General features: G+C 46.8%; 7 protein-coding genes across 7 annotated transcripts; 2 read left to right on the plus strand and 5 right to left on the minus strand.

The window, feature by feature from the left end:
* Nucleotides 1–524: 524 nt before the first annotated feature.
* On the minus strand, nt 525–5,274 carry LAJ45_06941 (uncharacterized protein; the record flags this gene model as incomplete). Its single annotated transcript, XM_046116501.1, has 13 exons — nt 525–551; nt 618–731; nt 799–867; nt 926–1,185; nt 1,246–1,364; nt 1,420–2,324; nt 2,374–2,561; nt 2,622–3,859; nt 3,920–4,602; nt 4,659–4,713; nt 4,785–4,886; nt 4,949–5,048; nt 5,100–5,274. The coding sequence occupies 13 exons, from the start codon at nt 5,272–5,274 to the stop codon at nt 525–527; spliced, it is 4,035 nt and encodes a 1,344-aa protein (XP_045970270.1).
* Nucleotides 5,275–7,309: 2,035 nt separating this feature from the next.
* On the plus strand, nt 7,310–7,726 carry LAJ45_06942 (uncharacterized protein; the record flags this gene model as incomplete). Its single annotated transcript, XM_046116502.1, has 4 exons — nt 7,310–7,331; nt 7,392–7,427; nt 7,484–7,599; nt 7,673–7,726. The coding sequence occupies 4 exons, from the start codon at nt 7,310–7,312 to the stop codon at nt 7,724–7,726; spliced, it is 228 nt and encodes a 75-aa protein (XP_045970271.1).
* Nucleotides 7,727–7,948: 222 nt separating this feature from the next.
* On the minus strand, nt 7,949–10,079 carry LAJ45_06943 (uncharacterized protein; the record flags this gene model as incomplete). The annotated part of the gene is made up of 2 exons (XM_046116503.1): nt 7,949–9,981; nt 10,049–10,079. 2 exons carry the CDS (start codon nt 10,077–10,079, stop codon nt 7,949–7,951), a joined length of 2,064 nt encoding a protein of 687 aa, XP_045970272.1.
* Nucleotides 10,080–10,995: 916 nt separating this feature from the next.
* Nucleotides 10,996–11,861, minus strand: LAJ45_06944 (uncharacterized protein; the record flags this gene model as incomplete). The annotated part of the gene is made up of 4 exons (XM_046116504.1): nt 10,996–11,241; nt 11,304–11,503; nt 11,564–11,681; nt 11,736–11,861. 4 exons carry the CDS (start codon nt 11,859–11,861, stop codon nt 10,996–10,998), a joined length of 690 nt encoding a protein of 229 aa, XP_045970273.1.
* A 1,377-nt stretch (nt 11,862–13,238) lies between these two features.
* LAJ45_06945 (uncharacterized protein) lies at nt 13,239–17,966 on the minus strand (the record flags this gene model as incomplete). The annotated part of the gene is made up of 12 exons (XM_046116505.1): nt 13,239–13,262; nt 13,335–13,399; nt 13,486–13,708; nt 13,766–14,116; nt 14,174–15,859; nt 15,929–16,241; nt 16,863–16,910; nt 16,975–16,999; nt 17,063–17,233; nt 17,297–17,364; nt 17,426–17,488; nt 17,548–17,966. The coding sequence occupies 12 exons, from the start codon at nt 17,964–17,966 to the stop codon at nt 13,239–13,241; spliced, it is 3,456 nt and encodes a 1,151-aa protein (XP_045970274.1).
* A 589-nt stretch (nt 17,967–18,555) lies between these two features.
* Nucleotides 18,556–20,020, minus strand: LAJ45_06946 (uncharacterized protein; the record flags this gene model as incomplete). The annotated part of the gene is made up of 3 exons (XM_046116506.1): nt 18,556–19,324; nt 19,392–19,585; nt 19,670–20,020. The coding sequence occupies 3 exons, from the start codon at nt 20,018–20,020 to the stop codon at nt 18,556–18,558; spliced, it is 1,314 nt and encodes a 437-aa protein (XP_045970275.1).
* A 306-nt stretch (nt 20,021–20,326) lies between these two features.
* On the plus strand, nt 20,327–21,868 carry LAJ45_06947 (uncharacterized protein; the record flags this gene model as incomplete). Its single annotated transcript, XM_046116507.1, has 2 exons — nt 20,327–20,801; nt 20,895–21,868. 2 exons carry the CDS (start codon nt 20,327–20,329, stop codon nt 21,866–21,868), a joined length of 1,449 nt encoding a protein of 482 aa, XP_045970276.1.
* Between the last annotated feature and the right edge of the window lie 2,997 nt (nt 21,869–24,865).

Consider the following 24,865-nt stretch of genomic DNA (forward strand, 5'->3'; position numbering starts at 1 on the left):
CGGTGGTTGTTGAGTATTCGTATGTACCTGGTAGTAGGAATGGCGCTTTAGTCGATGGAGTCATGCTGCATTAAGTAGTTAAGTAGGTACATATTCACAGAAGAAACCTTAACTACAGAGTACCAGCTCTAGACATCTAATAGTTTACCCCGGTCATTTCTACCTATCAAATACAAAAAAAGCAATCACGGCCACCTTCTTGGCATGGTAATGATTGAGTGCCACGATTACCGAGCTAGTTAACCGTGGCTGCGGCACGGATTAACTTCGGCGAAATGATTACATACTTCCGGGAGAATCAACGATGCTAAACGCGCGATAACATAACTATCGGTCTTTTTATTTTTCCGGGTTACAGCATTGGAGCATCTTGTTCCAGGCAAAGCGCCGAGGTTTGATCGGACAGCGCCACAAATAAATTATATGTACGCATTACAAGGTATCCAACAAAAACAGGCAACAAGTCATTATATATGAGGGAATACAGGAAAATCATATAAAGAACCCTCCGACAATATGATAGGCTAACGATCCAGAGCCTGTGCCTGACACTATTTCACGTTCAAATATCTGTTAGTAATTCCAGAATTTGAGGTGGGGGTTACGAATACTCTTACCATTTCAAAATACATTCCCCTCTTGCGGATCAACGTATCATGGGTTCCTTTCTCCACCACCCTCCCCTCATTGAGAACGAATATTACATCCGCGTTCTTGATAGAAGAGATTCTCTATACGTTTTCCGCGGATTAGTCAATTGTCTAAAATGGACGATAACTTCGAAGAGAGGAGACAAACATGAGCTACAGCGATCATTGTCATTTGACGACTTTCTCTATCAACTCCTTCTAACGCGCTCTGCACAATCTATTGTTTCACGCTAAGTTAGTTTTCCAGCAAGCTAAGAATGCGGGTTCGGTCCTACCCTTTCAGAATCCGAGTCTAAGCTAGCGGTTGCTTCATCAAGAAGCAAAATCCGGGGTTTTCGAATGAGTGCACGTGCAATGGACAGTCTTTGCTTCTGTCCTCCAGAGAGGCCAATTCCCCTGTTTCCGCAGAGAGTATTATAGCCATCTGGGAGTGATGATACAAAATCGTGGAGATAGGCATCTCGTGCGGCTTGAATTATCTCTTCCTCACTAACATTTGGTGTAGCGCCAATGCAAATGTTTTCGCGAATTGTTCCTGAGTGATAAGTTTATATTAGCACCTGTTGATCGGGAGGTGTCTAGGTTATGGGGATACCTTGGTAAATAGTCGGCTCTTGTGCAACAAGCGAGACTACGTTGCGATATACCCCCACGTCCATTGGCGCCAAACTCTGCCCATCAATGAGAATATCTCCCCTACTAACATCGTAGAATCTGTATTTCATTAGACTCGCCAAATCGGAAATTCCTTCGGGTCTTAAGGATATACCTTTCTAGTAGACTGATGATTGTACTTTTCCCACATCCAGAAGGTCCAACAAGCGCCACAAACTGCCCTTTCTCTATCTTTAGGTTGAGGCCATTAAAGACGTTAAGGTTTCTATCATTATATCCGAAATCAACATCCTTAAACTCAATCGTGCAACCCCCCCTTTCCTGCAGATTTAACCGCTTACCCAACGGTTTAAAACCTTGAGCTTGTCGAATTTCAAACATTTTGTTTGCCGAAAGAATGGCTAGGGCCATCTTATTCGCGATAGTGAACATGTTCCCTATCGCATCACCTCCTTGGAGCACTGTTAGATATACCACATAGAACTGAAAAATGCTGATCTCTTTTCGTATGATCAAGTTTCCACCCCACCAGAACGTAAAAGCCGAAGCCAGAATTGTCGATGACTCCGTGGCCGAATAAAAGACGGAGGACCACAAGACCCTGAAGGATTGCTTCTTGACATGGCCGCTCAGAAGTTTCCTAAAACGTTGTACAATTGGTCTTTCTAAGCAGAGGGATGATACGGTCCTATAGGCTCCGACCGCCTCCGTTGCAAATTGCGAGCTCTCCGCAAACACTTCCATAGAGTCGCTGACGAATCGTCGCTCGATCCAAATTTTTGCCCAGCCCGCAAGGAGGTTCAATGGAACACAGGCCAGGAGGACGGCGCCCGCAAGCTTCGGGCAGATATAGATAGAGATTGCACAAGAGGAGACAAAAGTTGCAAATGAGGAGACCACGAGACCGGCGGGAGTGCCGATGAGCTCCTGGACGGCGCCGGGGTAAATGTTGAGCTTGGAGGTGAGTTCGCCGGAAGAGTTGGAAGACTTGTCAAAGAAGGGGATCTTTTGTGATAGGATATTTCGGAAGTACTCTGAACGGTAATGGCTGCCCGAGATCTGATGAATGTTAGAAATAGTTAAATGAAATCGAAATGCGTCTTCATACAAAGGAGGATTTTGTGAGCATGTAGCCCATGAGGAAACACATTAGACCAGTACCGACAGCTAAAACCATGAACATATATGCCCAAAAGGTGCTGGCCTTGTCGAATAGGGTCATCTCTCCAGCTTGTGCAAGATCAAAGGTTATCAAGAAACTCGCCAACAGAAGTCCTGACATTGGGAGAGCAATTCCTAGATAAATCAGTACTTTATATTCGCGGGTACAAGCACGACCTGAATTCGAATACTTACCAGACCCAAGAGATCCAGCTACGCCGGCCGTATAAATCGGCCATAGTTTCGACTGCTCCCTCAAAATTAGCCAGAGGAGCGAAAAAATACCCAACTTCTTCCATTTAGTGGTGACAGGTTCCCCTGTAGCCAGAAGGCGCGCCCCCTCCGCCGGGATCACAATTATGTCTTCCTCTTCATCTTCTGGATCCCTGAATGGATCATCCTCATCTGGAATATCAATCATTAAAGACTGCAAACCAACTGATGCCCGGTACACTCCAGCTGCGTTCTCCATAAGCTCTGTATGAGTGCCGCTCTCAACTATATTTCCCTTTTCGAGGACAATAATCTTGTCTGCGTTCTTAAGGGTTGACAAACGATGTGCAATCATGATCGTTGTCCGACCCTTCGAGATTGTCTCAAGAGCCCTGTGGATTATTTGCTCGTTAATTGGGTCAAGGGCACTGGTTGCCTCGTCCAATACCAGGATTGGTGGCTTAGAGATGATGCTCCTCGCAATTGCAATTCGCTGCTTCTGGCCCCCGGAGAGCTTGATACCACCCTCCCCGACCAGTGAATCATACCTGTCCGGAAGTTCATTGATAAACTCGGCCGCGTTCGCTTCGACGCAGGCCTCGTGCACCATTTGCCTTTTCCCGCTCTCGGACACGCCTTCATACATTGTTCCCTGCAATCCGTATGCCACATTCTGATAAATCGTGTCGTTGAACAGAAATGGCTCCTGCGTCACAAACCCAATTTTTCCTCTCCAGTACCGTAGGTTGAGATCCGCGATATCTATATTCCCTATAGAGATGCTGCCCACCTGCGGCTCATACCATCTCTCAAGCAGTGCCACAATCGTGGATTTACCCGCGCCTGAAGGGCCTACTATCGCAGTTGTCTTGTTGCGTGGGAAGCTCAAGGTTAACCCCTCAGCATCCCAACCTGAGCTTCCATCTTCATTTTCTAAATATGGGCTATCTAGTGACGGTGAACCGATTTTGCCCCCAAGGACCACAGATTTATCGCGGTTCCCGCCACCGGGGTATGCGAACTGGATGCCCCGAAATTCAATGTCACCTGCCGGGAGTTCAAGGGGAGACTCCCCTTCATCAGAGAGAGAGTCGACTAGCGGGGGGCGATCAATCACTTGGAATATGATTGAAGCTGCAGCTGAGGCTTTAGCCATGGCCTGAATCGGGCTTGCGAGAGCCGCAAAAGACCCTATTCCGAACAGCGCCGCATAGAAAACACTGTAGGTGTCAATGATCAATCTACCAATAAATTCATACAAAAAAGGCCAGGATCCTTACACTATTATTTCACCGGGACTATCAATTCTACCGCTCATGAACAGGCTGGCCCCGTAGCGGAAACATATTGTGTATGCCGAAAACATTATGAATGAACCTAGGAAGCACTGTAATCCGGATAGTGGCGCCTTTCTTACACCTTGTGTTTTGGCACGAGTCAGAAGTTCATCATATTTTTTAGCATGTGTCCATTCTGCGTTGAAGCTTTGAATCGTGCGGATACTAGATAGCACCTCTTCTGCTAGGTCTGCAGCCTTGGTATATGCCATGATGATCCTCTTGTCGTGCTTGACCTGGATCGGGATCGTGATTCCATAAATAATAATCGCCACAGGAACGACAGCCGACGACGCAAGAGTCAGGCGCCAGTTAATCGTAAGTGCAATGGAGAAACCTGCGAGGAGCATGGCGAAGGATTGAACCACTGAACTGATGCGCTCGCCAATGCCCATTTGAACAGTGCTTGTGACCGATGTGATTGAGACCGCTACGGAGCCAGGAGTGCCGGGCTTGTGGACGGCCGGATTAGTGTGGTCGGTACTGAGATGGGTTCCGGTGCCAGTGTCGACGACGGGGTTAAGGGCGAGCGTGTCAAAGTAGGTGAGGTCCTGGCGGAAGATTGAGGTAATATAAGCTAGCCGAAGAGTAGACGAGATACGCATTGAGGAGATGCGAAAACAGCTCTGAGGAGTAACCTGTTAGTGAGGTTTAGGGTGAGGGCGGAGGGAGGGAACTTTACCATTGAGATGAATCCTGTAATCCATCTTGCCAGGAAGATATATACGAATTTGAGGCTATGGAGTTCGTAGGTCAGAGCTTGTTGATTGGATAAAATATATTGGAGGTAAGTAAGAGGCTGGCGTACCATAAACTAGATGTCTCTTTCACAAAAGTTTCGGAATTCCCCGCGGTTGCGTAGTAAAAGAATTGATTGATAAAGCCGCCCAAAACTAAGATCATGATAGGGCTAAAATACCGGGTCAGCATCTTTCATAATTTAACCACATAGGATTGATCTGCCAGACTTACAATGCAATGCCGGTAATCAGTGCAGCAGCAGCTCCAATACTCATTAGAGTATAGTCAAAAGCTGTCCCATACCTCAAAATCCTCTTCTCATAGTCAGCACCTTGAACACACCATTAACAGGTTTAACATACAAAATAGTTCCCAGACCCACCACCTACACCGTCTCCAACTCTTCGTTCAATTTTGGCGCGATTTAGCTTGTCACGTTTATCTTTTATCGTAGCGCGAATGCCCTGGAGCGGAGCTCTGCTGTGGCAGCGTGAGAGGTCGGTGAGCTCTATAGAGACTTCCTCACGCTGAGCGGGCCTACTACGAGGCCGCATCATCTTCTTTTTTTATTTATATATCGAATGAAGAATTCTTTCTGAAATTGAGTGGAAAACGGATGGGAAACAGATGGGAAGTGAATGAGAAGTGGTGCCTGGGACCTTTTTATACTGATGCGGAAGCTACCTGAACCCTAGAAGTGCGGGCAATTCTTTTTTAGATGTGACTACTATAGCGAATAAGGGACTACATTATCCCTTAGTCAATGGGATTCGTCGAGATGGTGTGATCGAAGAGTTTTCACAGATGTCAGCATGAGATTCCCTGATATAAGGACTGATTACGCGATAAATTGAAGATGCACCTACGTTTTTACCCACTTTTCCATGGTTAAGATTATGATTTGAGGCCGCTGTTGGACCCCGTCCGGCAGATGGTTGCTGGTCCAGCTCTCTACCATAGTTACGCATCAGACGGGATTCGACAATCTCAAGTATAGCGATAGAAATGACCAAAGAATGAGTGAGGCACCTCAACCGGCTAGAGGCTGGCTATAAATACATGCCAAAAATAGCATCTCAGTCTACTCCTATACTGCTGGTGGCTTGGATCCTATTCCGAGAGCTTTTGAATCTTCCCACCGATTTATTTCATAGGCGACATGAAAGTTCAAAGTGACGTTGATTAGAGATTAAATTAGGGCGGCCGTGATAACTACGGGTTAGAGTGCTGGTGAGGTAAATTTGTCGTGGGGTGTCATCACATCAATAATAAATCAAAAGGGCGTTATTACGTTGGTAACTTCTCTCGAAGCCCAATGTCGCACCGATTTTAGCGCTACGAGTGCTTCTCAATGCTCACCTGGTGACGGCGGATCCTGTCTGACGACCGTGTTTACAGTAGTTTGGCCTTGGTGTCACTGAGTAAACTTTATCATTGACCTAAAATATCTACAAGTAACCACCATCAGACAGGATCCGTGTTCACACCTCAAGTGAGTGTCCTTTCGCAGCACTTGCAAGGCCTAAATGAAGCCTATGTATGCGCGGAAAGACAGAAAAAAGATATCTCAAGATCATTTCCCACCGCCTACCCATCTCAGTCCCCCGCTAATATGAAATCCTATGCCAAGGGTATTCCAAAATATGGATGAAAATCGCAGCTTATAATGTCTTCATGGCTTAGTTGGTTAAAGCGTCGGTCTCATAGGAAATATGACCAATTCGTCAGAGTTGGATATCCGAAGGTCGCGAGTTCGACTCTCGCTGAGGACATAGTTCTGTGGTTCGCCTCATAAGTGAGTTTTTTCTTAAAGGAGAGGGTGGATAACGAGAATGCCTAGTAGTATCATATGTCATCACTCGATAATATATCCAATATCTTTTATGGTTGAATCTATTTTAATCATTTAACACCATATACAAAGTACAAATCTCCAATTGGAATGGGGGATGCCTTTGTAGTAACGGTGGGACTAGGGTTGTTGCCTCGCTCGTACGTAGTAAACCGAGTACAAAAATTTCTCCCTTACTGATCTGCTGCTGATCACGGTATTATGATGCCTTTGTGATGTAGTAGTTACGTACGTTTTATCCGAAATGATACATAGAGCCCTATGTAGAGGCTTCGGCACTGCTTCTGAGGTAGGCTTTTGTAATTGTTTACTGTTATTACAAGTTATATACCGTTAATTCCTGATAGATTCACTATACTCGCTTCATTATATCTTAATTCCGGGTGAGAAAAAGTGTGTATCTGCACGAATCCGTGAAGTTTGATACGCCAATTCGCCTTGATCCGGACTTACCACATACAAATACGAGGATAGTGGGTTATTTGAGAATCGACGGTATACAGTTTGGCCTAAATAAAAACTTCTTACGTCGTATTTAGGTCCTGCCTGAGCGTATTAATGTCGTCACTAACCGAATCACACACCATCACTCGCCCCCAGACTACGGAAAGCTCCTCACGTGATGTGCGCCAAGCCGTGGGCCACATGGCGCCAAGATCACAACGTCAACCGCACGCCGCACCTCAACAACCCCCCCAAACACTAACCCCCACCCCACCCCACCCCACAAACCTACCACCATGGCCGGCCACCACCACGACGGTAAACCATTGCCTCTGCTCTCCCAGTTTGCGCAGCTTTCTTGCTAACACATTGATGCAGTTCTCCACAAGGACCCGGCGCTGACAAAGTACGCCGGTAAGCATTCATCATCGACGACAGGAGGAGAGGGCGTGACATACTGACGGGGGCAGCACTCAATACCAACCGCTTCAGATACTTCCGCTGGAATAACCGTACGGCGAAGTTGTCGTTCATCTACGTGGTTGCGATTCCGGTCGCGTTAGGCGTGTTGGCATTTAAAACCGATGTAGGTAGCAGCAGGCTTGTGGAGTGAGCGGTGTGGCGTGGAATTATAAGTGCTGACCACGGCGTGTGTATAGGGTAAATATGAGTTTAGAGGAAAGAGGAGAGGAGATATCATCTCTGAGTACTAGACTAGGGACTGGATCTTCTTTGCGCCTAGACTGCTAGGACTGTTCATAGCACATAAATTTGAGACCATCCTTGCAAGGATCTGAATATCAATGGTTTGATTGTAGATTTTCAAGCACTTTTTCAATGGGTACGGGCAAGAAGTTATTATCGAGCTATCTCTGAAAGCTAAACTGAAAGTCTTGGAATTCAAACTATGGTATCAAAACAACAAAAGAAACCCCCTAAAGTTCCCTATCGGCAAAGCTTTTCACCACACCCTCCGGTGTTGCTTCGTACTCCCTCAGCTCCACCGTTCCATCCTCGCCCATAACCGTGTTCGCCTGGACAAACATCTTTCTTGGCTGCTTCATGCTCATGACCACATCCCTGTAACTCTTCATCTCCTCTGAGACGGTCGTCATCTCAGCGTAGAGCTTTGTTCCTGCCTTAACATCCGCTGTGCTCTTGTATACATGCAGCTTTGTGAGATACTCGCTTACGGCCGGAACACCATGGCTCAGGATTTTGGTCCTGTCAATCTTGACTACTAGGTCGCTTTTATCTGGGCGTGAGTGCTCGAAGGACACAAAGCCATCGCCGGCAGACCGGAAGCATTGCAAAATAGAGTAGCGCGCTTGCATGTGGGGTTGCCCCCACTTTGATGTCTTCGGATCCCACATTTCGAGGGCAAGAAGACCCGCACGTGCCATCTGTAGGTATTCAATATAGAGGACATCCTCTGCATCCTCGTCCGCGTGCCCAAAGATTGAGAGAATATCTTTATCAACACCCAGTACCATAGCCACACACTCGGCTCTACACTCTTCGTAGGATCCAGCAACACCGCCGAACACGCCGCCCCACGTTTCGCCGGGCTTATACCATGTTGATATAGGCTTTCCGGTAACAGGAGAAACTGGTGGGGAGTCATGGGGGAAGTTGAAGACGCCTTTGGAGGTCTCTTGGAGGAGCTTGCCTGTGCCGTGGCCGAGCAGTTCGTGCACGCCAACTTGCACCTCAAATGCCTTGCCGCGGAGCCTCTCGTAGAGCGGGAGGTCGACACCAGAGAGGAAGGTGATTTTTTCACTAGGAGCTTTGGCATTAAGAACATTGGCAAGGGAGACGTTCTTGAAACCAATGTTTTGACGGATATCGTCGTAGTTGGGGATGTTGATGCCTGCTGGGATACTACCACCGGCAAAGGAGAGAACTTCCAGACTTGTAAAATCAGGCTTGATGAAGGTGTCCTTTTCGAAATCGATGCCCCAGGGGAGGCGTTTGATGAACTCCTCAGCCCGCCGTACTAGCTCTCCAAATTTCTTCGTCTGCTCTTGATTGACAACTGCTACGAAACCCTCCCATTCTCCACGGACACCATGTGGGTCTCGGTAAGTCTCGATGAATCCAATGTTAGACTCGACAACTGGTCCTTGATCCTGCACCCAGAGCTTCTGGCTCTCTTTGTGGGCTTCGATGGAACCGTCTGCGAAGGAGCGGGCGTACTCGAGCCACATGTTCTTCTGTACTTCATTCTCGGCAGATTCGGAGGCATCCTTACAGGCTGCAGCGATCTTCTTCATCTCAGCTGCATGGTCGCCATATTCGAGTTTCAGTTTCTTCCCATCCGGAAGTGTAAACTCTTTATTATCGTTGGCATGTGCAGACGCAATGAGCAGATGAAACTCGGTATCACTGACTTTCCGCAACCGAGTGTTCTCAGAAAGAAGCGAGTTTTCATTCATAAAGTCCTGCACAGCTTCAATCTCGGCCTTTGTGATATCTGGCGAGTCAGGGTAGTATGTAGAAACATGGCCAGCATCTGGGTATCCCAGGAAGTTCCTTGCCTCTGGCTGCGTAGCGTAGATCGCCTCCTTCACCTTCTCAAAGCTTGCTTTAGCATCCGCATCATACTCTGCCAGCTTCGCGAGCTCCTCTTCCGGGATGCGAGGGATAAACTTCGCGTCTCCGAAGCTCTTGTAGTTTCCACATGATGTTAGGACCATGGCCGCGTACTCGAGAAAGTATTTGACATTTTCATCGCTGACCCCCGTGGCAGAGGAGAGCTTTTTGTAGTCCCCAGAGACGGCCTTGTGGAGGCTCAAGATGAGATCACAGATGTGCTCTGATTCGGGGGAGCATTGGCGTGCACAAACGCGTGTACCGAGGTATGCAGCATGGGAGATGTGGTGAGCGTAAAGTTTCTGCTTAGGCGTGAGGGAAGCAAAGTGGGGAGCAATCTCGAGGACACAGATTGTTGGAGGGGAATCGACGTAGACTGCATGTGTTTAGCTCTGACGAAACGTCTGGGGATCTGGCCGGTGAGGCGGGGTAGGAGGGCTTACGGTGTGATTGAACGGTGATTGGGGAGGACATTTTTGCGTTGATATGTCTAGGAGTGATTGATGAGTTCCCTTTGGTTATAGTTATTGTGCTGGAATTGCGGGGAAGGAATGGGGTGGTGGTTGGTGCGCCAAGACGGGTACCTAAAGCTTGACATCTCTTCGGGTAACACAACCGAAGCGAGTGAGGGTTTATGACGCCCGAGCTTACTTTCCTAGCACTGCTTGACAGCCATCGGATGGAGGTGAGCGCCAAGAATGCCATTTTTCTTGATATTTTTGCGGGATGTTGAATTTTAGTCGGCACACATGCTAGGGAGTAGCAGGGATGCATGTTCCTTCTGCCAAGTAAATGTATTTTTCACGACCTCGCATGGGGCATAATTTTAACAGCTTTAGTGGTGTAAATGTTTCAGAATATTACCATTACTGGTGACATAATTCGATGCCTTCTTGTGATGCATTAATGTTTATCCATGCATGCAACCTCGAGATTAATTAAATGTATTTTCAATTTGCCAACTGAGTAGGCCTAAAGAGCCGGATAAATACGGGTTGTTTCAACTCTACTACGGCGGTCTATGCATCAATTGATGCATTACCCATATTAAGTAGGCGAGTAAATACATCAGTTGACGTATAAACTGTCGTGAGTTGTGTAAACTCGTAGGATATTTTCGAGGTCTTGAGCATGAGCTGAGGTGTAGTGAGAAATGTGAAGGGCGTATACTGGAATTCTAAACTCATAAACCTGAGGGGAAATTCTCTTATAACGATTTATGGGAGCATACTTCATTGCAACCACAATCAAATATGGGTAAATACAGGAGCTTCCCAAGGTTTGATCGATTCTATAACTACATGTACTGCTTTACATGTATCTATACATCTACCATATTTGAACAACATCCCCCGTTAATAGATCCAGAAGGTTCAACCAAAATCCGCTCTTAAACCAGACTACTAAGAGTAGGATACCACTTATTCGCCACCTTTATAATCCCGGCGTCATTCGGGTGCACCCCATCGCTCGTATCAGTGCTTGTGACGAACCCGGTCCACTGATCGACCACATATATCGGGCTTGCGCTCGTGCTTAACCCTGACGCCCAGCTCGGGATCGCGTTGTTAAGCGCCACAACGCCCGCCGCACAAGTTGAGCATCCCGATGGGTTCATTGGCAGGATTTGCGCCACCTATATATATGCCATAGATTAGCCCGCCATGCCATACATATAAACGAGAAGAAAAGGCTTACGAGGATCTTCATGTTCGGGTTCTGGGCCCGAATTTGTCTTACGAGCGTCGTGTAGGCGGCGAGGATGGTGGTGGTCGCAATGTTGTTCCATACGTCGTTGGTGCCGAAATGCATCATGACAATGTCAGGACTGGTGGCGGAGAGCCATGCGGGAAGGAGGTTTTGGTTGGCAACATTGGTTACGAGGTAGCCTCCATGACCTAAGGGGGTTATCGGGTTAGTGATGGAGTACAAAGATGGAGGGTGAAATGGAGACAAACCTTCATTCTCGCCGTCATAAGTGAAGCCGCAGCCTTGTGCGGGAAGGGTCCCGACAAAGTCGATATTGGTCTTGCCGGCGGCGATAAGGCTTTGCCAGAGGAGAGCACGCCAACAACCCTAGATTCCCGTTTGTGAGTACTTAGTGCAGCGAGAAGGAACTACGGTGCTTACAGGCGATCCTGTGATGCTGTCACCCAAAGGCATAATCTTTGTCGCTGCCATTGCAGGCTCAACAAAGGTGCTCAAGGCTCCGAAGAGGCCAAGGAGAACGGCGGATGTACGGCTGGGGAAGATCATTATGGAGGCGCGCTTACTTGTGTACTGGTTAGTCGGACTGGAATATGATGGGTTTAGTCCAGCCTCTTATAACAATTAATCCACCATGTAAGTCGGTATGCAATTGAGGGGATTTTCCCTTCAATTTGCTGCACCGCAACTTTTCAGGAGAAGATAACATATATCTAACCAAATAATGCAGGGTGTTATGACATGACATATGTAGGATATAGTTTACTACTTATTTTTCCTGGGGAAACCCTGCTGAAGAGAAAGGGCCAGTTCGTCCCTGACCCCTAAGAAACACTTCCAAACGAGCTCTACAACTAAACTAGGTACCAGATCGACATACACTCACGTCATCCCACCCACATCTACATGTATCTACCATACACTTACATGCCACCAATCATTAACTTCACCCGGCAGCTACCAATTAGCCAACCCGCAAAGATCGCTCATGTGCAACCTGAGGCTGAGTGAATGATCGTAAATTATCAGCGATTCGGCGGAAGGGATGGGAGCGCTCCGATCTCCACGTGTGGGAAAATAAAGGTTTAAGAAAAAAAGGAGCTGCCTAAATGACTATCTCCCAGGGTCCGGGGAGAAGATTTTCGTTCCCGGAGCTCCGGGATGGTTTCAGGGCTTTCCTTTGGTTGCTGGAGGGAGGTGTTACAGTTTGACTGGCCAGGTACTCCGCAGTTTGGCATTTCGGCCCGGGTGAGCCGGTTTCGGCTGGGGATCGCGGGGGTGCGGATAGGCGGATAAGAACTCTCTTGTTTGAGAGACAGAAGTTTTTAACGACCTTTAGGCCATTTCACTAGTGGATAATCGATAGTGTGATCAAGATGTATATGTAGTCCACATCGCCGCGTCATAGTCCCTCACTCGATATGGTCTTATCAGAATTGGTACAACATATTAGATACAAATGGTTACAGGGCTGGGTCTACGCATTGGATCAATTAGCTGCCAGGACAAAATTCATTAATAGAGAGAATATGTGATACGCAAGTCACGTGTTTCTAGTGAGAAGACGCCCTTCTGTGTGTGATACCCTGCACTCATAGCCTCCGGGGCATGAAAGGAAAGTTTACATTCAATGACAAAAGTTTTCAATGACAAAAGCTTCTAACCACAAAAACTCCCAGCGAAAATGACTTCCATGACAACAGTTTCGACGACAAATATTCCTAACGACGCTCTACCTTGTAGCTCATGATCCAAACCTCCACGATTCATAAACTCACTTCTAAACCCCCAAAAGAAATGAAACCAGAAGAAACAAAAGGTTCAGGTACCAAAGTAGCGCTTAAAAAAGAAATAAAAAGACCTTCACCAGTCTTTCGTAAAATATAGAGAAAACCATATCCACCATACCCTCCGGCGATACAAGTCCTATACGAGAATGGCAAGCCGGATCTGTTATGCGCAGAACTGTTAATACGAGTGATCCGGTTTAGCGTCAAAGTGTCTGGGTGGGTTTCAACTTACGATAGATGTGTGCGCAGCGATAATAATTAACTCGAGAGATGGTATTTTGTCCTCCAGAACCGAAGCTTGGTTGAGAAGGGGAGGATAGATGCATCAGCTCCGTTCTCGAGAAGTAGCTTGGTTAGTCCCCTATTCCCTACCCTATTTCTACCTTTGGCTACCCTGTGCAATGCAGTCTCGTTCGATTGGTCAACAGCGTTTACATCGGCTCCTTTTTCGAGAAGAAGCTTGACCATTGCCTCGTTTCCATCTCTAGCTGCCTTGTGTAATGCAGTCTCGTTCGATTGGTCAACAGCGTTTACATCGGCTCCTTTTTCGGAGAGAAGCTTGACCATTGCCTCTTTTCCATCTCTAGCTGCCTTGTGTAATGCAGTCTTGTTCGATTGGTCAACAGCGTTTACATCGGCTCCTTTTTCGGGGGGGGGCCTGACTATATGTACTGTCTGTGTTCCAAACCAAGCTGCCTTGTGTAATGCAGTCTCGTTCGATTGGTCAACAGCGTTTACATCGGCTCCTTTTTCGAGAAGAAGCTCGACTACTGCTTGTCTTCCAAACCAAGCTGCCTTGTGTAATGCAGTCTCGTTCGATTGGTTAACGGCGTTTATATCGGCTCCTTTTTCGAGAAGAAGCTTGGCTACATGTACTGTCTGTGCTCCAAACCAAGCTGCCCTGTGCAATGCAGTCTCGTTCGATTGGTTAACGGCGTCTATATCGGCTCCTTTTTCGAGAAGAAGCTTGACCATTGCCTCTTTTCCATCTCTAGCTGCCTTGTGTAATGCAGTCTTGTTCGATTGGTCAACAGCGTTTACATCGGCTCCTTTTTCGGGGGGGGGCCTGACTATATGTACTGTCTGTGTTCCAAACCAAGCTGCCTTGTGTAATGCAGTCTCGTTCGATTGGTCAACAGCGTTTACATCGGCTCCTTTTTCGAGAAGAAGCTCGACTACTGCTTGTCTTCCAAACCAAGCTGCCTTGTGTAATGCAGTCTCGTTCGATTGGTCAACAGCGTTTACATCGGCTCCTTTTTCGAGAAGAAGCTTGACTACTGCCTCGTTTCCATATCTAGCTGCCTTGTGTAATGCAGTCTTGTTCGATTGGTCAACAGCGTTTACATCGGCTCCTTTTTCGAGAAGAAGCTTGACCATTGCCTCGTTTCCATCTCTAGCTGCCTTGTGTAATGCAGTCTCGTTCGATTGGTCAACAGCGTTTACATCGGCTCCTTTTTCGAGAAGAAGCTTGACCATTGCCTCTTTTCCATCTCTAGCTGCCTTGTGTAATGCAGTCTTGTTCGATTGGTCAACAGCGTTTACATCGGCTCCTTTTTCGAGAAGAAGCTTGACCATTGCCTCGTTTCCATCTCTAGCTGCCTTGTGTAATGCAGTCTCGTTCGATTGGTTAACGGCGTTTATATCGGCTCCTTTTTCGAGAAGAAGCTTGGCTACATGTACTGTCTGTGCTCCAAACCAAGCTGCCCTGTGCAATGCAGTCTCGTTCGATTGGTTAATGGCGTCTATATCGGCTCCTTTTTCGAGAAGAAGCTTGACCATTGACTCTTTTCCATCTCTAGCTGCCTTGTGTAATGCAGTCTTGTTCGATTGGTCAACAGCGCTTACATCGGCTCCTCTGTCGAGAAGCAGCTTGACTATTGCCTCGCGACCCATTTCTACTGCCTTGTGCAGTAAGGTCTGTTTTAGTTCGTAAATAGCGTTTACATCAGCTCCGTTGTCGAGAAGAAGCTTGACTATTGCCTCATGACCCATTTCTGCTGCCATGTGCAATAATATCCCTTTCTGTTCGTAAGCAGCGTTTATATCAGCTCCGTTGTCGAGAAGTAACCTAGCCACTGCTTCATGTCCATTCGAAACAGCGCAATACAGCGCAGTATTTTGATACATGTTTACTAGCTTATGTATCTTTCTAATCCATGGGGGATACAGATGTTTGTTGAGAAGTAGCATGACTACCCGCTCATGACCTCCCGAAGATGCCTCATGCAATGCAGTATTTCCATGATATCCTTTAATAGTGGCTACCCAATGTTGTCGTCTATGTTTGGTTCGAAGAAAATAGCTCACTACTGCCTCACGGCCCTCCAAAGCAGCAATATGTAATGGAAGTCTTGAGAGCGGGTCCGCAACCAAAACATCCTCGCCTTTTTCGACCAACCGTTTTACGACTTCTAGGTGACCTGCAGCGGATGCGATGTGTAATGGTGATGGGTATAGGAAGGTATGATTACCCATTCTGACGAAAAGGGACATATTATGTGTTTTCCCAAGAAAGTGCAGAAAAGGCTCGAATGTCGATTCCATATCGCTGGATCTCATATGAAAGATCGCCATTTCGCTTGAATATGTAACGAATGGGTACTGGTGTATGAGCCTTCTTTTGACTCTCTTCATGCCCAATGTATAATTATCAGGTAATTCGACTGAGAAAGCATCGAACGAGAGATAGGTAACACATGCGATAGCAAGTTCGGCGTCGGGCTTCAATATCAAGGAAGCTTTCTCAAGAAGATACTCCTGGACCGTGTAATGAGCAAGTCGGATTGAGCCGGTTTGATTGTCAGTTACTACTAGTCCACCGCATACCTCAATCAACGTCCTTCTCTCCGGCAAATCCATTTCGTCCATTTCATATCGGTTTGGGACAATCGATACTGCTTCTCTAATCTCGTTCATTGCAAGAACTCTCCTGGCTTTAACTAACCAGGTGAGAATTTTGATTGCGAGCTCTCTTTCAGGTGGGTGCTGGCCATTGATACGCTCAATCGCGCTATCGTACGTAGGATACAATGATGTCTCTCCCATGGCTGTACTTTCGAGTTTCTCGAGTGCATTTAGGATTTGATTTGTTGTCGTCTGTTGACACAAATAGTTGATATGTAGGTGTACAAGCAAAAACCTGATCGTCATTTAGCGCAACTACTCAGGAACAATTGTAAAATCGGTAAATATGGAGAGAAAAGAGAGGGGAGAGGGGGGCTGAAATCGTTTTTAATTAACTTACATCCCATTCGCACAAGCTTCAAGCTTGGAAATGATTTTCCCACTGTAATTTCCCTGGCGGATAAGGTCCCTCGCCCGGGGGTTTTCCGCAATTCTTGCCTGTATATAGACAGTAATATCGTCTTTCTGTGCTGATAGCTCGATTTTTACAGCCTCTTGAAGACTATCTTCTATATCACGAGGGTGTGGACGACTGGTTGCAAAAATATTGATACCACTTCTTCCCATACGTACGAATAAGGGAAGGAGCTCTCTCCGCTGCTTTTGGGGGTCACATTCATCCAAAGCGTCAAAGACAAAAAATATTTTGTCGAATAGCATCGAGATTGAGATAAGGGTATTGTATAACTCGTCCAAAGTCGGTTTTCTTTTTTCCTTTTCTGATTTTGTATATACTTCATCCAATGCAGCAGGGACATCTTGGATTTGGTTAGAGAGTTGCCTGATCAGACTAGATATAACCTCAATCGGTGTTTGCCTTCCTTGATCCTTATAATCAAAATAAATATGCGCTAACCCGCGTTTTGTCGAAGATGTATTTCCTAGGTGATCGATAACAGTGGAACTTGAGGAAACCTGTTAGAACGACTCATTAAATAGTAACTCGTGTAACCAAAAGGATGATGCACCTCAAAAAAGTCTTGCCAGCTCCAGCTGTATCCACGAGTTATAATCAGTATATAAAACCAGTATAGGCACTTTTTTTTTTTTACATACGAATGCCATGACCCCAGAGTAAGCGGGATTTTAGTCTCCCTTCAACCCAACCGATAAATTCTGGCGATTTCAGAAGCCAATCGCCTGTACCTTTTTGTCTCCTATTGCCGATTTCGTAGTGTTTGGCGTTGAAATCCCCCGGGTATAGCCAATCAAGTATAGCTTTGCGTGCTGCAGTTTATTACCCGATAATGAGCACTAAAAATTCTAGAGGCGATGAGGTTTAAAACTTACACGAGGCGTCTGCTTGAGATGGCTCAGAATTTTGAGTCGCAAGGTTCATCATTGATTTCGTCTCAGCCCTGGTGCAAAAATCAGCGATCGGTAGGATCGGCAAGTCATAGGCATGTGAATCTCGCGTACCTGAAATCCTGAACCAAAAGGGTTGCAGATTTCACGTTCTCTTCGAGCCGTCTCATGCTCGCGCTGATATAGATTCAAGGTCAATGATATCCAGTTCAGTATTTGAGGTCCAGAATGCTCACCGATTGTCCAAACCCAAAGCTATATCAACCGTCGATTTAAACCTCTCAATCTTTTCTACGTATTCCTTGGTTTCGCCCGCTTGTAATGGCCATTTCAGGCGGCTTAGGAATCGATTCTTATGCTTGAACCGGTCCTCCAACCTTTTCAACTCTACAGCACACTCTAGAGCACACCCCTGAAGCACCCCATCCCTGGAGCACAATGCTTGCAGTGCTGGTGACCCTTCCCAGTTTTCTCTAACTTCGTCTTGCAAGTGAACAACAAGAAGGCTGAGTGTCTTGAGCTCTTCCAGTAATTCCTGGCGGTCTTTATCTGCTCGATTGACGCCCCCAGCGTAGGTATGAATTAGACCATATACCGTAGCAATGACTTGGACAAGGCCGGCAATGCTTGCAGCAACACCAATTGCCTCCGCCATATTCCAAGTGACTGATGTGTCCGTAAGTGCGAAAGTGAGGTCTAGTATGGGTTATGTGAATGCACTTTGACTAGCGGGTGAAATCTTGATGTCGAGAAGGACGATCAACTATGTAGAAATAGAAAAATGCCCCTTGATGGTGTTTGTATGTCTATGTGTTGTTTAAAGAGACTCTGCCCGGCGCCTAATACCTACAACACGCATGATAGTAGGTTATAATCGATCCAATCATGGAGGCGTGACTAATATATGCCATAATACGCTTCCTATTGGCCGCCTTCTGGCTGGGGGACCGTTAAAAAAAAATCCTGAAGAACCTCATATATCAAGATAAATACTATCAGAAAGAATGCTGGACGTATTTAGGGCGGCTTACCTTGTTTGACTATGAGCACTCACCACGCATCATAGCCAATTAACCCAAACTTTCTCGAGCCAGCTCACACACAGCACCACGAGATATGCAAATAATAAAGTAACAAAATACCCAGCTTTTATTTATATACACGTACACAAGATGCACAAACCACCACAACCACTAAAGAAAGGAAAAATAAAGAAGGAAGGGGGGGAAAAAGCAAAACAAAGTTTAATCCAACATAACATCATCATCGGCAACCTTAGCGCCCTCCTCCTCGCCTCTCCCCCGTCCCTCCAACAATTCTCTCCTGATCTCCGGCGCAATACCCGGGTGCCCCTTGACAAGCAACACATCCAGCAGCACATCCCTCTGATCCTCTGTCACATCGTTGCGATACCTCTGTGCGAAGCTTAAGAAGCTCTGGTGCCATAGCAGCGGCAGAGCCCCTTCAGCACTCTTGAACCTCATGAAGTGGAACACTAGCGCGTCAACAACCTTGTATGGGAGCGCGTACTTCTTATCGATAAGCACCTTTATAAAGACGCTCGTAGGACCCGTGTATTCCATTTCGCACAGCCTCAGTAGCGCAGCGGCTGAGTGGAGCACGGGGACGGAAATGCGGGTAAGCACAGATCCAATGATCTGGGCCTCCTTGAGTGTGCAGGTCCCGCTTTGCGCTAGGGGAAATAGAAACCCTTTGAAGAAAGCGGCGGGCTTGTAGAGGGACTTCTTGATCGCGTTGTAGAGGTGGACATTGAGCTTTTTGTTTTCTGCGATGTCGTCGCGAACACGGTCAAGGAGAATTGTGTTGAGGAACTTTTGGCATTGGGAGGACTTTGTGGCGGCGAATAGGCGGGTGGCCTCGAGACAGGCGTTGGCAGACCAGGTGTCGGGGCGGGTTAGGTAAAGGATTTCTTCCCAGTTCTTGAGAGACGGTATGATTTTGAAAGCTTTGGGGAGCTTTCCGGATTTGTAGCGGGAGAGAAGGAGACCAACTCTGGTGGGTTGTTAGTTTAGATCTCAAGCTCAAATAATATAACTGGGCTTCAATAGGAGTTTATTACTTTGTGTAGACCTCGATAACCTTTTCTGGTAATGAAGGGACGGGTTCCTGTTCGACCAGGGTGCCTGCAAGGCGTGCCTCGTGCTCCGCAATCTTCTCCAAGATTTTATCGGCGAGTGATATTCGCTGGGTAGGTTCTTCGCCGTTTGATGGCATAAAACGATTGAACATCTCTATATCTGCTTCGTCGATTTCCTACACAACCTTAAAATCAACCCCCAAAACCCACTTTGAATTTCCCATCCCATTGAATTGTCAAGAGAATCGCATTCCACATACCACTTCCTCAACAATCTCCTCCTCACCAAAATCAGCGTCCTCATATTCCCCCTCGCTATCCTCCTCCGCATCCTGATCAAACCTCATCTGTGCCGCAGCACCCATAAAGTTCCCGTTCATAGCAGCGCTGACAGCTGCCTCGTCCTGAAGCTCATCCTGCTGTTCCCTCGCAATCTGGAGAATTTTCTTTGACATGCTGGAATCGACATATTCCTCTGGCTTTGACTGACGCTCCTTTCGCTTCGCGCGGGAAACTTTTCGGAGGTTTCCAGGCGCATCTTCAAGGAGTTCCTCGTGGAGAGGATTATGGCGGCGGTGTGGGCGCGGGCCGGAGGTGCTTTCTTTCGGCATAGTGTTGGATCAGTTCACGGTGTCCGATATCTTGCGTATTTATTTTTGTAGCCGAAAGCCAATTGGACGTGGTGGTATTTTTGGTGTGAAGATGATGCGAAAAATCGAAAATTCAATAAAAAAAGAAACTATGAGGGGTTAGGCCTGCAGATCCAGATTAGATAAGATGTTACCTACAGCGATAAGTGGGGCTAGCAAAAAAAAAAAAAAAAAAAAGACAAATGCCCCAACAGAGCCTCATGAAATCCCCCACAACTTCTCATCAACCCACGAATCCATAATCATAGGCTCCTAGAGATCAATAAAATGTCGAAGCGCCCCGCAGAACCCACCTCGCCTAGCAGCGGCGGTCTCAAGAACCGCTCGCGCGAAACCCCCGAGACTCAGCCCCCGGAGATGGGCGACTTCGAGGACAACTTTGAAGACGAATTCGAGTCCGATGACGAGGTCATTGAAGCCGGCGCCGACGGAGAAGACCCTGGTGAAGATGAGGGAAAGGCTGTGGAAGAAATGCAATTGGACCAACAGGTCTATATGCCTTCCCGACGACAGCTTGCAAAGGATGAAATACTAGAGCCGGACCCAAGCGCATACCACATGCTGCATAGCATGAATGTCAATTGGCCCTGTTTGAGCTTTGATATTCTGCAGGATGGGCTTGGAGATGAACGGAGAGGGTACCCGGCGACTGTGTACCTGGTGACCGGGACCCAGGCGGCGAGACCGAAGGATAATGAGATCACAGTCATGAAGTTGAGTGGATTACAGAAGATGCGTCAAAGTAAGATTCTCCACTGATATCTTGTTTTCTCTAAGCCTTGGGGTATCCCTTCCTTTCTCCGGGGTTTGAGAATCTATGCTGATGCCCACACAGCAAAGACAGAAGAAGACGAAGATTCGGACTCCGATGATGAAGCTGAAGACGATCCTATTCTCGAGTCCCGCTCACTACCCCTCCCCACAACTACAAATCGTATCCGCGTATCACCTCACTCTTCACATGCTGCTTCTCTCGCAGAAACCGGCGATGTCCATATCTGGGATCTGTCCACACACCTCGCCTCCTTCGACACTCCCGGGACTACAATTACCCCAGCCGCCAACAAGTCCACAACCCTGCGCATGCACAAGCACGTTGAAGGCTACGCTATCGACTGGTCTCCACACCTACGCGAGTCGATGGGCAAGATTGTCACTGGTGACAACGACGGCAAGATCTTCGTCAGCACCCGGAAAGAAGACGGAACCTGGGCAACCGGCAAAGATCCCCTCAGAGGACACACCGGCAGTATCGAGGAGCTCCAGTGGAGCCCTACTGAGCGTCATGTATTTGCGAGCGCATCAAGCGACGGGACTGTCAAGATCTACGATGCCCGCGCCAACACTAAGAAGCACCAGCTATCAGTTTCAGTTTCCTCGTCCGATGTGAACGTCGCATCTTGGTGCAGTGCGGTACCGCATCTTCTCTCGACTGGAGCGGATGACGGTGTTTGGGGTGTTTGGGACCTTCGGACATTCCCAAATACTCTTAAGGGCGAGCATGTTTCTGCCACCGCTTCTTTCACGTTCCACCAGCAGCCTATCACGTCGATCGAGTTCCACTCGACAGAAGATAGTATCGTTGCTGTTGGGTCGGCGGATTCAACGGTCACATTGTGGGATTTGTCGGTAGAATTGGATGACGAGGAGAGCAGAGACACTGGTGGTGTTGAGGACGTGCCCCCGCAGCTCTTGTTTGTTCACTACTGCAAGGACGTGAAGGAGGTTCATTGGCAGAAGCAGGCACCAGGAACAGTTGTGGCTACGGGAGCAGATGGTTTCAGTTTCTTCAAGACGATCAGTGTGTAATCCTGTCGGGTGGAGTGTGTCCTTTTTTTTTTCTCTTTTGGGGGAGTGAGTATTTATTGTGGCTACAATAAATTAGCGGTTCGATGCAAAAGTTTCTGTAAATTTGTCAGGATTTGAATTTTATACGAGTTTACTTTCTTAAACACAGAGGTATAATACAAACTGTTTTCTTTGTTATTTCTCTTTATTTGGCTAGTTGTCAATTCGCTGCCCCTCTATACAAGAACGAACCGCAAACAATGTCAAGGTTGGATTTGAAAATTACTTCATGATATATCACTCGCATAAATTCAACTGACGCCGCCGATATGCCCATAATGAAGACTGGGCGCTAGTGCAACCAAAGCAGACCAAGCCATACTTGTATGATCTGTTTAGTCATACTGTATACATGTAAACAGCTGGCCGGGATTCCCTTGTTGAGCCATGTCGTCATCTTCTTCTTCGTACATACATGTACTCGACGATCGGAGTGTAGCGTGGAATGAAGCCGTCTACACCCGGTTACGTGTAGCTATCATACATACGAGATGACTCAACAGTACTAAGGTGTCCCGGGGATTAGCATACGGGGCCCTTTCCAAAGGCTCTTTCTGTCAGCTTTTAGAGCCTACGTGTATGTTCTCCCGTGCCTACCGGCTCCCACAGCTTCTCCCTTCATACAAACTTGGTGCAATTCCCCCGGCCTCTATCGTAGTTCGACCCCAGAACTACTCAAATACGGTAAAGGCGCCGGGCCTGGGGTTAAGGTTTCTCGAAGGGCTTTTACCCGACGCAAGTCTTGTTTATCCTAGGGATGCACCGGGTACTACCATCGGGCCCGCGGGAATTCTTTCCAAAGCTTATTTCTATCTTCTAGGGCCCATTTCCCCCCCAGACCCGAGGCTGTCGGCTCGGTACTGGTTCTCTACCGTAGATTCCGTTCAATGGTGAGGGTGCTGGGAATAGGGCTAGGGTTCTCAATGGTTTTGTCCCTTTTTATATACGAATTATTGTAGATGACTGGTGCACATGAGCTTGCTGGCTCAACGGTATCCACATCACGATTGTGTTGAGATTGAACAAGCTCGTACGGGCTGGCCTGAAGCCTAAGAAAATAATTATATAATTGAGCGCTTTATAGCATTAGTACTTACGATAAATCAGGTTTTGAGGAATTACGATACAGTGTCGAGTGATATTCTGTGATTTACTGGGTGTACCTGCTACTCGCCCGTCAATTTTTCGAGATGGTTAGTGGAATGGGAAGGACATATTCATATACTTTACACACACATTATAGTATATATAATTAACCTAGGCCTATAGCTAGTACATCTTACTATCGATATATCATTAAGATCCCTGAGTGACAGTATGATATATGATTTCTCACAGAGCAGTTGTTAACTCACTAATTGGTTGTTGCATATTAAACAGTATCTGCAAACGTTAACGTTGATGTAATACCCGGGGTCAAACATGAGACATACAGCTTTTGCTTGTCAACGATCCTGCAGACGTGGCTGACAAAGTGAAAGCGGGAAATATGCAATTACCAGGTAAACTGAACTAGAATAACGGCGTCATGAAATCAAATGGTCGGTACATAAAAACTCTAACTTGATCAATAATAACAACACAAAGGAAATTTCACATTATCTCAATTAAAGTTACACCAAATGCAATGCAGTAAATATTACGAAGCCTTAATTAGAAGGTGGTGCGGTATGTGGGGGATCGGGGCCATAGATTTTCCAGTTACAAATAGAAACTGGTACCAAGCATGTACACGTACATTACAAGGTAGAGCAGATCATGGGGCGAACCCACATCTCTATGTGCATGTATGTACAAGACATGAGTTACCGCTGTATTTGAGAAAATTCGTTGCGCTGCAGCAGGGTCTTCTCTACCAAATCTTGCATATTGACGTCCAAATACTACCTCTAGTTAGCTCATACCCCTGCTGTAGCGCAACGAATTTTCTCAAATACAGCGGTATTAATTGTGTACGGAGATGAAAACCATGACTGTAACTGGTTGCAAAAGAATGAATACAAACGGCGTGATTTTCGGACTAATGAAACTCGAGGGACTACATGTAGCTATGCCGGCTTTACCACATGCCTTCTAAATTTTCCACATGGCCAACGGCCGGCTATAGATGAAGTGTTTCTCCGTTGTGTAACAAGTACATATGGCGTTTATGGGTCGTGATTATGATGATGTGTTTGCTTTTTCTTCTCGGGGTCAAGAATTGCCCCACGCAGAAAATCATCTGGAGACTGGGGATGAAGGACTATTCTGATCGACTATGGCGCGAGAAGGCCTAGAGGGCGGGTGTGTCAACTTCAGAGGAATTTCGTTTGTATGGGAATCTGAGAAAATGCCAGGGTTAGTCTAGGCGCTAGTACCATTATGGCCAATTTCTATAGGTTTGATTGGCTGATTCTTTAAAAAAACGCCGAAGTTTACACACCTACCCCCCATAGCTTCTCGAGCCATAGTGTGAAGATTTTCCGTAGTTTCTCCTTTGTGCGAAGAGGGAAAGAAGGAAAAGAAAAGAAATATGCAAGGTATATAATCGATGAGTAAAATAAAACCTGTCACTTTCGGGAAGAATTGACAGGTATCAAGTAGTACCAGGAATAAGCTTTCAATACGGATATGTACATGTATGTAGTTTTCCGTTGGGAACCTAATTTTCCCAGAGTAGTTCGTGGGCTTGGGTGCTAAGTCAAGATTTGGTTCAGGTAGCCCTTGGCGTGCATTTTGGCGCTTTAGCGAGGACACCTATGAGTGCGCCATACTTTTGCTTCGGTGGTTTCTTCTTTTCGCGTGCCCGTCTGCCTCTTTATGCCTACAGTGCTAGTGTGTGTGGATCCAGGGTGGTGTTTCGAGGGCATGTAAAGATCCGGCCTTCTGGCCTCCTCCACGTACGTGTGCCCCACACACATCAAATATTCGGAAAATGGCCCAGTTATTTCATTCTTGAGGTATCGACTGTGCCAAAAC

This window comes from Morchella importuna, assembly GCF_003444635.1.
Source record: "Morchella importuna strain M04M26 chromosome Unknown Morimp01GS021, whole genome shotgun sequence".
Taxonomy (NCBI): Eukaryota; Fungi; Ascomycota; class Pezizomycetes; order Pezizales; family Morchellaceae; genus Morchella; species Morchella importuna.